The sequence below is a fragment of the Pteropus vampyrus genome, unplaced genomic scaffold (assembly GCF_000151845.1).
Source record: "Pteropus vampyrus isolate Shadow unplaced genomic scaffold, Pvam_2.0 Scaffold254, whole genome shotgun sequence".
Lineage (NCBI taxonomy): Eukaryota > Metazoa > Chordata > Mammalia > Chiroptera > Pteropodidae > Pteropus > Pteropus vampyrus.
The window spans coordinates 2,351,601-2,368,834 of NW_011889035.1; the positions used below are offsets into that span (position 1 = coordinate 2,351,601).

Here is a 17,234-nt window from a genome sequence, read left to right on the forward strand (position 1 = left end):
AGTATCCCCCATGTCTGGGTTCAATATACCCATCAATCATTACTTGTCAAATACCTCCCATGACCAGGACCTGGGCTAGCTGCACTGGGGAGGCAGAGAAGCCTAGGAATATGCTTCTCTTCTAGGAGCTTTCAGGCCAGTTAGAGAGAATAGAGGCGCATACATAAAGAGGAAATTTACATTAACTGAGATAATGGGATAGGGAGAAGATAACCCCACATCTTTGTTAAAACTACCGTTTATTCTAGATTGCTTGGCTCAGATTAACCATGGTTGAGGCATAGCAGGGACCTAGACAAACCAACCTCCAGGGCAAGCCTCTATAATTGGGCAGCAGAAGCTACCGAGCTCCTATTGCTCTCCCAGAGTGGGAGGAGATAGTCAGAGCCTGGGTGGGGCTGAGTCTCAGGATGATGGTACTGGGGAGACTCTAAGCTCCACTTCGCCAGATGGCTCTGTTGACAGATAATCAACACTTGTCTACCATTTTGTTAAACAAATTTGCAGGTTGTCTGTGATTTTCCAGCAGGCTTCCCTCTCCAAAATTTGCTTAATTCCCAAACCAGTTAATATGTTTCTGGATAATTGAGAAGTATATTTAAGCCATTTTGAGGCAAAAATTAACTCAAGGCACACTTCTTTGAGTTGACTTCCAGCGTTTGATGGCCTGATTGGTCTTTCTCCTGTTTCTCTCCTTCCACTCCTTCTATCATGTTTTACCTAGCTTGTGGGCTAAATTGGCTTTTGTAGTATGGAGGAATTAATAGTCATTGATGCGGTTTCTGTAGGAAAATGTACTCTGCGCTGAAGTAATAATGAAGCAAATCTGCCTCTGCTTCAGTCCCTCCCACAAATAGAAGGGAACTACTCCATGGAACCCCTTTGGTCTGCTGAGGGAGGGAGAGGGGAGTGGGGAGGGATGAACAGTGGGTAGACCTCCTTCTTCTCCTTTCAATATTCAACCAGGCTGCTTAATTTTTATCTTGGTTATATGTTGAGCTTCAGCATATGATTCCTTTTGAACACCTAAATCCTGCTGTTAAGCAAAAAATATTGAAAATCATTGTTTTAAGAAAGCTGGTGTTAGTGGAATGCTGAACTAGTGATTTAAAAGAAGTTCGCTTATGAACTTGAAATAATAATCCAGAAAGGCAGATTCACTGTTAGTCCTGAACATACTCCACGGTCATGCTCCGGTGACTCTGCAAAGTTCTAAGAACATGGTAGGCTAGCTCTTTATTTCACCACGCAGTTTTCAATTATGTCTTAATCCTGAAGAGAATAAAGTGGCATTCAGACATAAGTGATATAAAGATGTGTATATTTAAACTTTTGCATTGTTTGCATTTGCATTAGGTATATAAAGGTTTTAGACTGTTTATGGAACATCCCTTTCTTAAACATACTTTTTCTTCCCATCTTCTAAAGACAGCAATGAAAAATACTTTATTTTCTTTGTGTCCAGGCTAGAAATTATTAAATAATTTAAAAGTATTGTGATTTTCATTATTTTTCTTACGTGGGGCTTTTTTAGGGCACACTGAAGGCTTTGTACGCTTCTGATGTTTTGTCGTGAAACGTGGCTTCTGTGGATATAGCCTTGCTCACCATCTGCTCTCTTATAAGAGGTGATACTGGGAAATATTAAGAGCTGGAGCCTGGAATCAGAAGCCAGGCATTTCCGCCTCTCTTGCTCACCATGATTCTAGGAAGTTCCTTAACAGCTTGATTTCCAGGAACAAGGACACTAGCCTTGCTGACTTCACAGGCTTGTTTTGAGTTGAAACGAATAATGCTATGTGAAAGCTTTTTGCAAAGATCAAGAGCTATACAAATCCACACGGTCGAGTCACCCAAAATGAACAGGACTCTGCATTTTTTACATGATGATACTTGTTACCAAAAGATATCTTGACTTATCTTCCAGTGTGTTGAGGTTTAGTTTCTTCAAAGAGAAAAAAAAAACTATAGAAACCATAGGACTTACCTAGAGAAACTATTTAGTTTTGTTTTTTTTTCATAATCTATATATAAATGTCATTTTTAAAGGAAGAATAATGGATTATCATGCGTACAATATTTGTAACTTGAATTTTATTGTTCATTACCATGCTATTACTGTTCCATACAGAGTTGGCATTTATATTTTAAGTCCATAGAATTTTGCATTCCTTTATTGTATTAAAAATAGAGGTATTACAAAGAAGAATGTAACAACGGTAATGCTTTGTATTTTCTTTATCTTGTTCGGGTCCATGAGGTAATTAGTGCTAAAAGGAAAGCATTAATCTCTGGCACATAATTTTGAGTGTGTAAACAGCACATTCCATGCCTTTATTGTGTTAAAACAGACATTACAAAGATGAATGTAGAAACACTAGATTTGTATTTTTTTTCTAAAAGAAGTTTTAGGATGTTATTATAGCTAAAAATACTTTTAATATTTTTCCTTTTTAAAAAAATCCTTGAGTTCTCAAACCTAGTACAACTGAGCTGCACCTGATTTGTGTCTATTTGGAACACAGCACTTCTGTTTCCCTCAGTTTGTGTTGTTACAGAGGAAATGGGTTTTCAGCATACCTGATTTGAGTTGGGAAGAAACTGCATCTTTAATTCTAAAATATTCCTTAGACTGGAAGAAAATCTCTTTTAGAGTAGTCATGTTTATTTTATAGTAACTCAGTAGCTGAACAATTTATTATGTTAATACAGAAATACAGCTTTATCGAACAAAATACTTACTATTTTCTAGCTGCCATACAGAAATGATTTACTCAAGAAAACAGAACAGAATTTCTCAGTTTCATTAATCAGCTTTGTAAAAATTTTGCCAGAACTTTTTTCATGGGGTGGGGGCAACAAATAAAAAAGTGTAAAAGCTCATATGTGTCTATTTTGTTTTAGCTTGGTGTATTTATTAAGAGTAAATTCTGTATGTCTTTGCAGTTCATCAATATGTGTATTTAGAAGTTTTTCGAGTTCTTTTGCTCGCTTCTCTTCCTCCAGAAGGAAATGCTGTGCAGCCAAAGAAGCTGAGAAAGATATATCTGGGGGAGACTAAAGAAAGAAAGGAAGAAAAGTTAGATGAGGAACACGAAGCCTTTTTAAATCTTCCTATTTCCAGGCATGCTTCCTTCCTGACATATTGCCAGACACTGCAGCCCTTAATGAAATAATATACCTTAAGCTGAATTCCCTCCACCAGTATAATGCAGTCTCTAATGAAATCCTCAAAGAACTAAAACATCGCAGCTCCATTACATTAAAAAGCTCTAGAAATGAATATTATAGTGTCTAACTGCAAATGCAGGAACAACATAATTACCATGAAACTTGCCTAAAACATACTCCACTAATTTGCAAAGCCAATGATTTTCATCTGAAAATAGGCAACTCGAAAAAAAACTGAAGTAAATATTGTGAGGCAAAGAAAGGTTATACAGGAAAAAAAATTAAGGATTAACTTTAAATGGGGGCTAATTGCTGCTTGAAGTGAGTCAGGTGAGGAGGGCTGGCAGCATGATCTATCTCAGGGGGAAGGGTGGCTTCTAAGTGGGGAGGACCATATGCTAGGAGGGATCTTGTTTGTCTAGTTATAACTGAGAAAGCCTCAGTGATGAATGCTCAGTCCCACCCTTTATGGTGATAAAGAAGTGCTCATTTAACTGTTAGTGATCTGTCAGTGCCAATTTACACACACACACACACACACACACACACACAAACTGTGGCTGAGGAATAAAGAGAATAGTAGATCATTTTACAGTGCTTCATTCAAAATAATTTTTAAGTTAATTTTTTAAAGTATGTTGGAGAAATTTGTACTATGGTCCCTAAACTCTTCTCCAACTTTTGTTTTATTAGGAAAAATAGGATTTTGTAAAGTGAAGAGTCAACAGTCTGTATGCCAGTGAACTTTGTTATAGGGGGATTTAGCTAACAAGTCTGGCCTCTGCCAAAAGTGTATGGATCATGGCAAATGATAGTAGAGTACTGCAAACTTATCTAAGAAGTAGTCCCCAACTATAGCTGCCGTGCCAGATATGGTTTCTTTACTTAAGTCGAATCTCACAGCTTTGGGTCCATGGTATGCTGCTGTTGATCTGGCAAATGCATTCTTTTTAATACTCAGTAAGGACGACGACCAGATGCAGTTAGCATGCACATGGGCTAGACAATAGTTCACATCCATGTTTTTGTGCCAACATTGTGTTTCATGTTAATGATGCTGTCAACAATAAATTCTGAAGGATCCTGGACCATTTAGTCATTCCAAGGACTGTAGGCTATAGGACATCTTATATTAACCTTAACATTATGCTAAGACCTGATGAGCAAGAAGTGGCAAGCATGTCAAAGGCTTGGAAAGACGCGTACTCCAAAGAATGAAAGACAAACCCCATACATGATTCAGTGGGGCTTGACATGTTGTTTTAAGGTGTCTAGTGATATACAGCACAGCAGCAGATCTCTAAAGCACAAATTAATGCACCTTGCATTTATCACTGTGAAAGAAGCACAAAGCTTGATAGGACTCCAGGTTTTGGAGGTAGCATATTCCACTCTTGGGTAAAATAAGCTGACTCATTTATTGAATTTTTTGTTTGTTTGTTTGTTTGTTTTTGAGCGGGACCAAGAGCAAGAAAGAGCTCTGTGGTAGGTTGGGAATGGGGTACTAGCAGTTCTGCTACTTGGGCCAAATGACTTACTAGAAGAATCTTTCGTAGAGAAAATTGCCTTGTGGAGCCTCTAGCAAGTTTCAGTAGAAAAGTTGCATTGCAAACCCTTAAGATTCTGGAGCAAAGCCATGCCATCTTTAGCAGAAAACTGTATACTGTTTGCAAAACGATTCTTTTCATGCTGTTGAGCCCTGGTCGAGATAAACCATCTAAGAAGTGGACAGGAGAATTTAAACTAGCCTCTGTCCTTGGCCACACCAGTGGAAATTATGCATGGCCTCAGCAGCATGGTCTCCCTTTCACCAAAATTAATCTAGTTTTTATTGCCATTGAACATTTGATCTGCTTGCAGTAAAGACCCAAGCTGAAGCTCTGATATGGCACCATCCCTCAAGAAGACCAGCCTGTCTCTTGGTGGCAATTAGATTACATCAAATCCCTCATGTCTTGGAAAGGACAATGTTTTATCTTTACCAGAATTGACATATATTCTGTAACTTTGCCTTTCCTGCCTTTGCCAGTCACAGAGTGACTGATTTACTGATTAATACTAAAGGAACCTGCTTTATAGCAGAAGAGTATAGCAGTGGGGGCATGGCCATGGTATCCGTCGGTCCTACCACATTCAGAGGATGCTAGCCTGATAGGCTTCTTGAAGGCACAGCTAAGGCATCAGCTTGGAAATTATATCCTGTGGGGAATGAGGTGCCATTCTTCAGGATATGGTATAGACTTTACACCAATTGCCGCTATATACTACTGTGTTTCTGATGGGTAGAATATGCGGATCTGGGAACAAAAGGGAGGATGAAGGAATGGCTCTACTCTCTGTCACTTCTGTTGACCCACTTAGAGAATTTGTGACTCTGTCTCTGTACCCTTGGGCTCTGTTGGTCTAGAGGCCAAGGGTCTTAGAGGGGAAGGCCTCTACCAAACGACCTATAAGAGTTTCACTGAACTTAAAGCTCTGCTGGCACCCAGTAAATTTTGGTTTCTCATGCTAATAGATCAGAGGCACAGAAAAGAGGTACTATACTGGTAGAGGTAACTGACTGGTCATCACAAAGAGAAATATGTTTGGTTTGGTACTCAGGTGATCTACTAAGGTGGTCTTTTGGTACTCTCGTGCCCAGTTTTAACTGTAAATGGAAAACCACATCCTGATGAGGGCATGGAAAACAAGAGCTTACCCCAAAAAAGCAAGCCACCTGGACCAAAAGAAGTGCCAGCCAAAGGGGAAGGGAATCTAGAATGGGTGAGGAGATGATGAGTATCAGTTAAGTCCTTGAGACCAATTGCAGCACCAAGGAATGTAGTTTGTCTCACTAACTCTCTTCTTATAAGTATTCTTAGAAACGATGATCAGCCAAAATCTTGGAGAAGCTATGCCTCAATGGAATGAACAACATGAAAAGAACAGATTTGAGTGATTCAAATAGTGGACTATACTGGGTGCTGCTGGTGCCCTACCTGGATCCCCTTCACCAGGCTGGTGCATCTGTTCTTCAGCTGATGTGGATGTTGGCTGCTAAGAGCTAACGGCTTGCAGTGGGACACTTCTCTGGAGACCTGCCTTCGGCTGAACTGGAGCCTCCTGCCTCACCTGGGAAGTTGCAGTGCCCCACCTCCCCAGTCCATTTGATTTTGAATAATGCTGAGCTAGAGGTGACCTGAGACTTAAACAGACTGTCAAATAGACAGTGGGATATATCTGTTTAGGTCTCAGAACATAGGTCTGGATCAGAGATATATATTTGGAAGTTAGAGATAATAATTAAAGCCATAAGTCCAATTGACATCATCTAAGATATACAAATAAAAGAAGTTAAAAAATGGAGTCCTGGGTAACACTTTTTTTCAGGCACCCACTCTTATGGTCATGTTCTTGACATTGTCATCAATGATAACTGCATTATTTACTAATCAAGATTTTAAGCAACCCACCTATTATCCTTCTAGCTTGTTTAGTCTAATCTATAGCAAATATCAAACACAATGGTGAAATACTGAAAACTTGCCCTTCACAGTCGAGAATGAGAAGAAGGATGCTGGCAATACCAGTTTTACTACTCAACATTTACTGGAGGCCCTAGTCAATACAATAAGGCAAGAAAAAGGAAAAAGGGTATAAGATTTGAAAGTAGGAAATCAAATTGTCATTATTTTAATTCTGAATATAGAAAATCCAAAGAATCCACAGGACTGGAGTACACGTGCAAATTCAATTGAGTATTTCCATGGGAAAAAGGATTGAGAATCCTACTTTGCACCATATGCAAAAGTTAATTCCAAGTGTTGATCTAAATATGAAAAATGAAGCACCAAAGCTTCCAGAAGATGACATAGGATAATATTTTTATAACTTTGGGACATGCAAAAGTTTTAAATAGGACAATCAAAAATATTAACCATAAAGGAAAAGATTCATAAGTTTGAACGTATTAAAATTAGGAACTCTGGTCATCAAAAGAGACCATTAAGTGAAGAGGCAAGTAAGAGGCAAGCAGATATTTGTGATACATATATTCAATTACAGGCTTATATCCAGAACATATAAAGAAACTTCTACAAATTAATAAGAATAAAGATAATCCAATAGAAAGAAAATTGAGGCACTTTACAGTGGAGGATATCAAAATGGCCAATAAACATATGAAAAGGTCCTCAAACTCATTAGTCACCAGAGAAATAAGAGTTAAAACCACAGTAAGATGTTTCAACACACTGGCCATAAAAGCTAAATTTAAAAATACCAATAATACCAAGTGTTGGAAAGAATACAGAACAAGGAGAACACACATTACTCATTGGGGTGCTAACTGGCTCAAATAGTTAGGAAAGCAGCTCGGCAGTACCTCCTAAAGCTGACCATGCATATCCTATTACCTAGCAATTCCACCTTTAGGTATATATCCAATGGAAATTATACACATGTGCACCAAAAGACACATATGATGGTTTTAGCAGCATTATTCGTAGTAGCCCCTCAAACAAAAAATAAATGTCCGTCAATAGTAGAATGGATAAACTGTAGGATCATTGCATATAGTATTTACATACAATGGAATACTATACAGAAACAAAAATGGATAAACTGCAGCTACATAAAATAATGGATGATGAATCTCATAAACAGTGTTGAGCGAAAAAACCAGACACAAAAGAACAAATAAAATACCATACTGTGTATATAAAATTAACAAATTGCCTCAACTAATTTATGATGTTAAAAGTCAGGATAGTGGTTACCTTGAGAGCAAGTTGAAGGAGTGACTGGAAGTGGATCTAAGGGGAGCTTCTGGAGTGCTACTAATATTCTATTTATTACCTGGGTGGTAGTTACATTGATGTTTCCTTTGTGATAATTCATCAAGCTGTACAGTTGTGATATGTGCATGTTTCTGTATGCATGCCAGAGCAATGAGAAAGTTAAAAAAAGAAAAAAGGCACAAAAGATCACTGTAGCTCTTTAAAATATAGAGATCCTTAAGGGCTCATGGAATGTCCAGGAGTGAGTCCCAAGCACTTGTATTTTAAAAAACAACACTGTAATTCTGGCCTGCACTAGAGGTAAATGAACAATGATTACAATACTTCATGAAACATTATGGATCTCTTTTCCCTCTATAGATAGGCATGGCCAAACGACTCAGACTCATTTGGGGATCCTATTCATGGAGCAACATTTTTTTCTTTTTAACAACTATGTATACATCAGTTTATCTGTATCAGTGTAAGAGTAATCACCCCTTAAAGGAAAAAAAAAATCCAGCAACTCACCAGTGGGAATGCTTCTTCGTCACTAACCAAAGGACTGGTCATGTCTTTGGCTTGAAATGGTGGCAAAGGTGGCAATGGAGGCGTGGCACTTCTGTTTAGCTCACGATCTTGGCCAAGTCTGAAAGAGAAGGAATGGTTGTCACTGTTGCTACCAAGGACACCTGCTTGTTTATATAGCTAAGGATTTTAATTTCTCTGGTGTCTAACTGGGGGAAAACATAAGAAAATGTTTGGGCTTGTTATCTTGGTATTTCTTTGAAAACGATTTTCCTGATGAATGATTTCCACTCCACTTAAAAGACTTAGAATGATAATGAAGCAGAAAACTGTACCGTAATTGTTAAAAATATTCTATCCTTATTGGCTATATTGCTTCCCTCTCTGTGTTTTACTTTTGTATCTCTGCCACTTAAATAACATGAAACCAGACTGAGACAAATCTCAAAACAGTTAACAATGCTGCCCTTGACAGTTCTAACTAGATTCTCTTTTTCTATTCTCTATTCCACTTAACCTCACTGGCTTTCTTAACATAATTGTACTTTTTAAAAATGCTAGAACAAGTCTTTGTCTAATAATAATTCTCATTCTTATAGGAATTAATAATTTATGACATGTTTTCAATTTACATCATCTCCTGAACTCCTCCACACTGTTGACCTTGAGGAGGTGACTTTATCTTCCTGTTACTTTAATGTTTTCATGTATAAAAAAAGGCTGTTATGAGAATTGAACTCCACAATTTAGACAAAAAGCATAGTGCAGCATTTTTTGTCTGTGCGAAAATCTAGGGTAGAAGATGAGACTGAATAAAATACCAGTGAGATTTTAAATTTTGGTATGCTGACTAACAAATGAATAATAAGACAAAGAAACAAACCAATTTATCCCCAAATTTTACCCCAAAAGGTCATAACAGTATGGGATGTTTGGGACTAAATAAATATCTTTCTGAGCATTAATTCATGAAAATGGAGTTTAAATTTAATCAAAGTCACCAAAGACCATGAAATATAAACATCCCTTTAATTTAAAGTGATTTATTTTTACTAGTAATTCAGACTTTCCACAGGTATTGATTAACCATTTTCAAAGCCTTCACATTTTAATTTCACATAGTTGAAAAAAAACAACATTATTTTTTTTTCTGTTCTTATCCAAAGACTATATAGGCTTGTTTCTTACTATGCAAACATTTTCAAAGCTATGCATAGCAGTAGCAATAAAAGTTAAGTGAGGCATCTGTAAATTAGTCCATAAAAACAAACACAACATGTGTTCCAGTTTTACTTATCTTGAAATATATCTTTTTCAAAAAAATTCATTCTCCCAAACCATAATTACCATGGAAACAGAACAGCAAATTAAACTGAAATAACATGGTTTATGATGTGCACAATCAGATAAAACATCCCACAATTCAAATAGATTATAACAATTGCATAGTAGATCTGCATAGAATCTTCAGCTGAACCTTTTAATTTGAGTGAGGCTACCATCTACACTTCAAAGCACGGTGGCAAAAGTAAGATAATTATAGAAGTGATTCAAGAAATACACATCTCTCTGTAATCTCAATTATACAGAGATTTGGGGGAAAGTATTATTTGTCCTAAATTATCTAAATAATGATCTCAATTATCCATTTTGCTTTGGATGTAGAGATATAGTTTTATGATGTTAATTACTAAAATTTATATAGGAACATTCTTTTTATTGTAAGATCAATAAAATGTAGAGATTGAAAGGAAAGACTACGTTATGAAGTATAGTACTTTTGCTTTAAATCATCTTTATATCTGACAAGTTCTTCTAGAACTTGCTATTCAAATACTTCATAAAACCACCTTGCATAAAATGCTAAGTATATCAATTTAAAAGCCATCTTAAAAATTATTTCAGGAGGTTTTTAATACCTCCTCACAAGCTGGTCTATTCAATTATCTTTTTCACAGGCCCTGTTCCAAGGTCTCTGCCTATATTTACCAGGAGGGCAGGATCTGATTGCTTTGTTGGGGAGAACTCCACCCACTTGAGACTGAGTCACCTCGAGCCAGTTTTCAGAGTCGTCTGACTTTACATGCTATAGGGTGATGTCCTCAGCATGGAACGGTATACCTTCACAACCGCTTGCAGTCTCACCTTCTAACACTCCACATAATTCTCCCTAGTCTGTGAACTACTCAGTATTTCCTGTCCTAGAACTGTTCGGCTGGCTATGTTTTGCTCTTTATAAGCAACACCGTGCTATGAAATTTTCTCAACTTACTTTTTGCTTCTAGATGTCAGACTGTCCACTCCTTGACAAGAGATCCTGTGAGAGTGATTATGACAAACCTGCTGACGTCGTGTTTTTCTTAGTATTGGAAACTTCTAATTTATTAACTAGACTCGAAGTAATTTTAATGATTAATGTTTGCGATTACTAAAATCTTTTCAGTGCATGACATAACTTTTAAAACCATAAATTCGCTTTAAGTATGTATCTTAAATAGATAGAAAACTCCACTATTTACAAAATTCATTGTCATTAAAATTAGTTATCTATTAATAGCTTTGAATACCACTACTCCAAATTAGCTTGTAAATTATCCTAAACTTCCAAACTCTAACTTTAAAAAACTTTAAAAATATTCAATATATCTTCATCAAATTCAATTACATCTCATTCATCATTTTTTAAAAAGTGCCGAATAACTCTCTTATTGGAAAGCAAAACCTTTGCCATATCCTAAAATATGTTTTAAGTGGATGATCATGAAAAACTTTGTATCACTTCTAACAGGAGTGAAAAACAACAAAAACTGAGTTTCTTCTGAGTACATAAAAGATTACTTTAATAATGTACTATACAAATCTTTCTTAGTTAAATAAGAAGTGGCTACAAATTAGACTACAGACTTTAAAATTACGTGGAACATTATCTTCATATCTACTTTTATCTAAAAGCTTTTTCCTTAAGTAGTTTAATAAGACCTTTTGGCATTAGCGGTTGATATATGTAAATATAACTCGTGTATTTTCAGATTTTTTTTGTCTAACAAATACATATAGCTTTTACTATTTGACTTCACTGAGCGGTGCTATGAGTGAAAGAAAGAATATTTCATTTTTCACTTGCTAAATGTAATAGATATGTGCTTTACGGTTCTCCACTGGTGAGTTCACAGTGTCTTTGCATCTCAACAACTCTTTCCCCATAGCGGGTTTTACATGGTAATTATTTATTCAGAACATTCGAAATGCTGTTTCTTTTAAAAACCAGGCCACTGGAGGACACTGAAACCAGACAAGGCATTAAAACAAATTTAATGAAACTTTCAACAAATGAGACTGGCAGGATATAAGGCTTTACAGCAGGAATAGTAGTCCAAACTGCTTATTAAGATAATCTCCTGCTGAGCATTTAACCTGTTATGCTGCTTTCTGTGTCTCCTATAGCCTTGTTTTTGTTAGGCGCTTTTAACACATTCTGTACTGCCTGACAAAGAGAAAAAAGGGAGCAATATGAACAATAAAATACTTTTAAAAAATAATAAAAGGGAGAGTGTCTTTTTGTTTAGATAGGAACACCTAGTACCTTCACCTAAGGCTTTCGAAGTTACTTGCACCAAGCAAGACGAAGAAACAATGCTCTGCACCTGATGGGCGCTGTCAGGTGACTTATACACAGGAAGACCCTTTATAATACCTTTAAGGGCCTGCTTTTCTCTTACAGTGAGAGAAGTGTAGACATGGGGTCATGATTTGACCGATAGAGAAATGAATACATGAGTGGGGAAGCACGTCGTGAAGGGTTTATTCTATACACCAAACTCAAGACTAGACCCCTTTAGACAGATTTTCAGACATACTGGCCAGTCAGCATGGGCACCTTCACCAAGAACCTGGCCCACAACTGTCTCTGTGTCCATTTGTATCCTCCCATACTGCTCTGGTAGTGCTGTCTGCCCACCACAGTCCCCATCACCAGTGCTTTTGGGGGTAGCACCTAATCTTCCCTCATTCCCTTCTTCAACCACTTGAAGAGAGGTTATTAATTTAGCCTTTTTGAGTGGTTGCTGTTTCTTGAATCAGATTAGGATATATCCTAATATTGCATACAGGGCTGAGGTGGTGAAAGTAGGAGAGAGCTACACTACATCCACAAGAAGGTTGAACAGGAATGTTTTTGTAATATGTCCCATGGATTTATGGATTTATGTACCTGTAGAACTGCAGGTGCTTAGTTACAAAGATGAGACTGGCATCACCCCTCCTCCACAGGACTATCTATGAGAAAATGTCAGATTCAGCCATTTTTCTATCTACCAAAACATACTTTTTAGGCACTGTGAGTTGTTGGAGGAGCATTAATATTAGTACAAATGCCAAAAAATTTGTTAATAATAATATCATTTAAGGAACTAATAATATATACTTTACATGGAACTATGTTTTCTCCTATAATTCTCACAATAACCTTATCATTCTTATCCCTATTTGTCAGATGGGAAATTGAGGGTTACTAAGGCTAACTAAATTTCTCAAAGTTGTAAATATTAATTATTTTACATGAAAATATTATGTAAGGTTTGCATGCTAAGTATTATTAGCTTCTGAGCAAAAGTTGTATTGAAGTTGGGTCTGGACCCATTAATTCACTATTCCTCAACAACATGGAACGTTAACAAATCTGATATCAAATAAGTTCGGGGACTGTTACACACCATCCCCCTTCTTGGAAACTCACAATGTGCATTAGCATATTAATGACTCTGAGAGATCCTGTAGAAAAGAAACTTGTTTGTTTTACAGAGAATTTTCCAAGTTTAGAAAAACAGTGAAAAGCCTCCAGAGACAGTTTTGACTCCATGAATATTAAAGTTGAATAAATTAGTCTAATTTTATGGTTGATATGTTTACTTAAATTTTGAACTAAGACATTTTTAGTTCAATATCTGCTGGATATGTGGACAGCAAATATTGATTTTTCATATGCTTCTCTTCACTCTGAGAAACCCTCTCTTAACACATCCATAGATTCTTTTCCTATAAATTAACCAAGTCACTGCTGGAATGTCAGTATAAGTGTATAGATTTTTGAAGTCAGAAGTAAGTATGAAATTTCTCTTTTGTTTGAACAATATACATAACATAGTAAATTCAAATTTTTTATTCCCATGACATAAAAAAATAAGGTTACACACTTGTATGTTTTGTGTGCCACATCAGCTAATAAGAAGGGCCTGAAGTGAGTAAGATTTACTGTAACACTCTACCCATTTCACTGTTATATTTTGATAGCTTTTGACAACTCAGTTTCATACAAAACAACATATCTACAGTACTATATTATCACTATAAAATAAAATTTAAAGAGAAAGTGTGTAAAATTACAGTACTATATTATCACTATAAAATAAAATTTAAAGAGAAAGTGTGTAGAATTGTTTAAAATAAATTTCAATGTTTATACATTTATATCCCTATACAATGGAGTCTGCATACCTATCTTCATTTTTTTCCATTTTTATCTGGTTTTGATAGGTGTATCGTCCTGTTTCTTCACAGGTGTTTTGATTAGCCCATCCTGATTTTCCATTGGCATGAAGTTTTGCAAGATCATTTCGGAGCCTTTCATTCTCATATTCCAATTTGTTAATAGATGTACGCCTTGAATGTTCCCTGTTAGTGAAGTCCATACTCTAGAGAATAAAATAAACCATCACTGAAAAAATCGTTCCTCATAAGTGATGCATATTTTCTGTGCGTTTGGATCGGTGTGCTGGAAAGGCCCTTTCATTAGAGTCAAGTGATGTGGCTCTACCTCCTATACGCCCTTTTTTTATCCTTACCTCCTCATGACACATTCAGTGATAGTTGCTGCTGAACACAGCACAGTAAAAGCAATGCATACACTGCTGCCCATATTCCAACAAAGAAAAAGCTCACTCATGCATTAGGGTTTTCTGTATCTAGAACATATTGGCTGGAGTTCAGTGTTTTTGTGTATGCCTTCTGGTGTTGATTAATAATGGAATTGATGTACATTTTAATTTGAAAGATTTTTTTTCTGATTAAAATAATAGAAAAATCATATGTTGATTCTCTACTGTTGGGTGATGCTACAAAGTATATACTAAATACATAAGAGTTGAGATAGTGCCCGTTTTAAGCAATGTGGCTTCGTGATAAAGTTTTACTATCTGGTTTTGTCTGCCCAATTTTTTAACGTGTCTTCATAAGAGAATAAGAAACATGTTTAAACCACAAAATAAGAAGTTTAGAGCAAGAAAAAAGATTTCTGATACAGTTTGAATTAAATGCTATATGAAGTTTCCTAGGGAGAGTCTGAACTTTTCTTCTCATAAAGTTTTTAAAAATAGTATATAGTTTCACATGAAAACTCATAAAATGCTTTGAATGACTCTACATAGTTCTTTCTAGTCCTATGATTTGAATGTCTATGAATTGTATAGTTCCTGATTAAACAGTAGTTCTTTACTGTCAGAAGGGTAATATTTTAGCACAAAAAGAATACCATGGATAAAATATCTTTGAAGCTCCATATTTCTATGGTTAAAGTCTGTAAGACTATAGATAAGTATAGCTTAGAACTTTCATTTTGAAGTTCCTAAATTTAAGGTTTTGAGTGCCTTTTCATATGGCACTACATATTAAGTGTTAAAATTCAATATATATTAGGTATTAAAAGGGTTTACCTGTTTGTTTTATTTTTTCGTTTCAAAGGACAAGCCTTCCTACATTTTCTGTTTACTGCTGAATGTATTATAGACACTTATAAATTTTTAGAAAAGTCTCACTTTTGAATAAAAAGAAATGCTCCAGGAGGGCAAACGTCCCCCAAACAGTACAGAAAGGTTTATGTGCTTATATGTCCATTGACTACGGTGTCCATTAGAAAAAGACCATCGAAGGTATTTCTCAGCTTGTTAAGCTTTTAGTATGTGTCAATATTTGCTCATTTGAGATACACCAGTGCAGATAAAAGAGTCATCTGCAGTCTGCTTTAAAAGAGAAAGGACTGTTTGTTCAAAATTAGAGCACACTAGTGGTAAATACAAAGGAGGCAGAGTATTATAAAATTTTGCCCTACATAAAAAAATATTTATATGAATAGATCTGATAGAAAAAGGTCATGGAAAAGATTCAAAATTTTGCTCTTAAAAAGATATCTACTTGTCCAAGTACAAAATTCTTGATGGTTTGCTGCTCAATTACAATTTCATTCAAACTTTTTCCTCATAAAACTAGATATTATTTGTGACTTTTTGGCCCAATGTTAAAGTAATTAATAATGAAAGTAATGATCTCTTTAAAAACCCACAATTTTCTAAATGCACCATAATTAAATAAGTGTTGTGAGCATGACCTGGAAGAATACATAGCTAATGTATTTACATGATTTATATTTAAAAGTATATTCCATTTTCCTTGTCATGTTTTTTGGGCTCTCTCATTTCATGCTTTTTTGAAAATGCTTTTCTAACAATTTCAGGAATATATCCTCCATTAGATGGTTATCACTGAAAATAGACATTGATTAAATTCTACCTCTATATTTTTCATGGGTTATTTTATAGGTTTGTTATCTCAATTTTTTTTCCTTCAAAATTTTAGGGTTCCATGGTTTTAATCCATTTCTTTATTCTTAAAATTGGCAAAACCTCCTGTGCCTATTTATTTGGACACACTAGCATGAGGCCAGTTGAATTAATGAAGTGTCTGAATAATAGCATTTTGTATGTGTTCTTATTCTTTTAAATTCACGTACATTCAACAATAATAGTTAGGCTAACAAAGTATATCTACAGAAAGATTGGCTTTAATTATGTTTTATGGTAGTAGGCTGATTTTCAATATGTAAAGGTGTTTTAGATACTTGTGAGGGTACTAATTGTTTATGCTATTATTTTATTTAGCAAACTTTATGGATAGTGAAAGGCAAATTAGTCTGAAAAATTACCATAAATTCTGAGTTCTGATTAAATTTGATTTTATGACACTTTTCTTAAATGAAAGAAAATTTGATAAATATAATTACAAGTCTAAGTCAATATGGAATAAAAAAAACTATCATGATAAACCTGATTCTTCACTAGCTACCCAGGAGCAGAATAAAGCTAAACCCCTCACCTTTCCCAATGCAGTCAAGGTTTTGCACAAATCCAAGGAAAACATCTTTTTCGGAAACAAGAACGGCTTACTAGTTCTGTTACTATTCTAAGAATCTCACTGAGACCTAAAGAAAACTTACCTATCAGGTGGTTAGTCTCACCAGGACATTCTCCAGAGGAAAATGAGAACTTTCATAACCTCAAGCATACAATGGAGTAATGACTGAGTGCAGGGCTGCTATTCTTGCCACTGGTGGGTGCCTTTTAAAATTTTTCTTTCCCTCGGTATAAATTAGCACGGAGCTTCACAGTCAGTCAAGCAGAAAAGTTCTCAAAAATATAGTTAGTTAGAAATGACCTACCTTAATATCACTAACTTCACTTGCCTAGAAAGGAAAAAAAAATAATTGTTATTTTAATTATCCAAGTACCATATATTTTAGAAGATCTAAAAATAGTGACATAAATATTTGGGGTTTTTTTTGCCTGAGGTAAAATTTCAGCACCAATTATTTAATTCTTTATTTACTTCTCCATTCTTCTTATTTCACAAAGAATTAACTGATTGTCTATGTAATTAATTTCACACATAACAGATATGAATTTTCTTCATGAAATCTTTAAGCTGAGTGCTAAATAAGTGACATAATGAATT

The 17,234-nt window shown here is 35.5% G+C and overlaps 1 protein-coding gene across 1 annotated transcript in view; it reads right to left on the minus strand.

The window, feature by feature from the left end:
* Window positions 1–2,158: 2,158 nt before the first annotated feature.
* The window catches only part of DEUP1 (deuterosome assembly protein 1), a 67,671-nt gene continuing 52,595 nt past the window's right edge, over window positions 2,159–17,234 (minus strand). Inside the window, exons 12-14 of the mRNA XM_011374770.1 lie at window positions 13,950–14,146; window positions 8,460–8,577; window positions 2,159–3,057 (exon numbers count right to left, since the gene is read on the minus strand). Coding sequence (XP_011373072.1) covers window positions 2,881–3,057; window positions 8,460–8,577; window positions 13,950–14,146 — 492 coding nt within the window. The 3' untranslated portion in view covers window positions 2,159–2,880. The remainder of the gene's footprint in view (window positions 3,058–8,459; window positions 8,578–13,949; window positions 14,147–17,234) is intronic.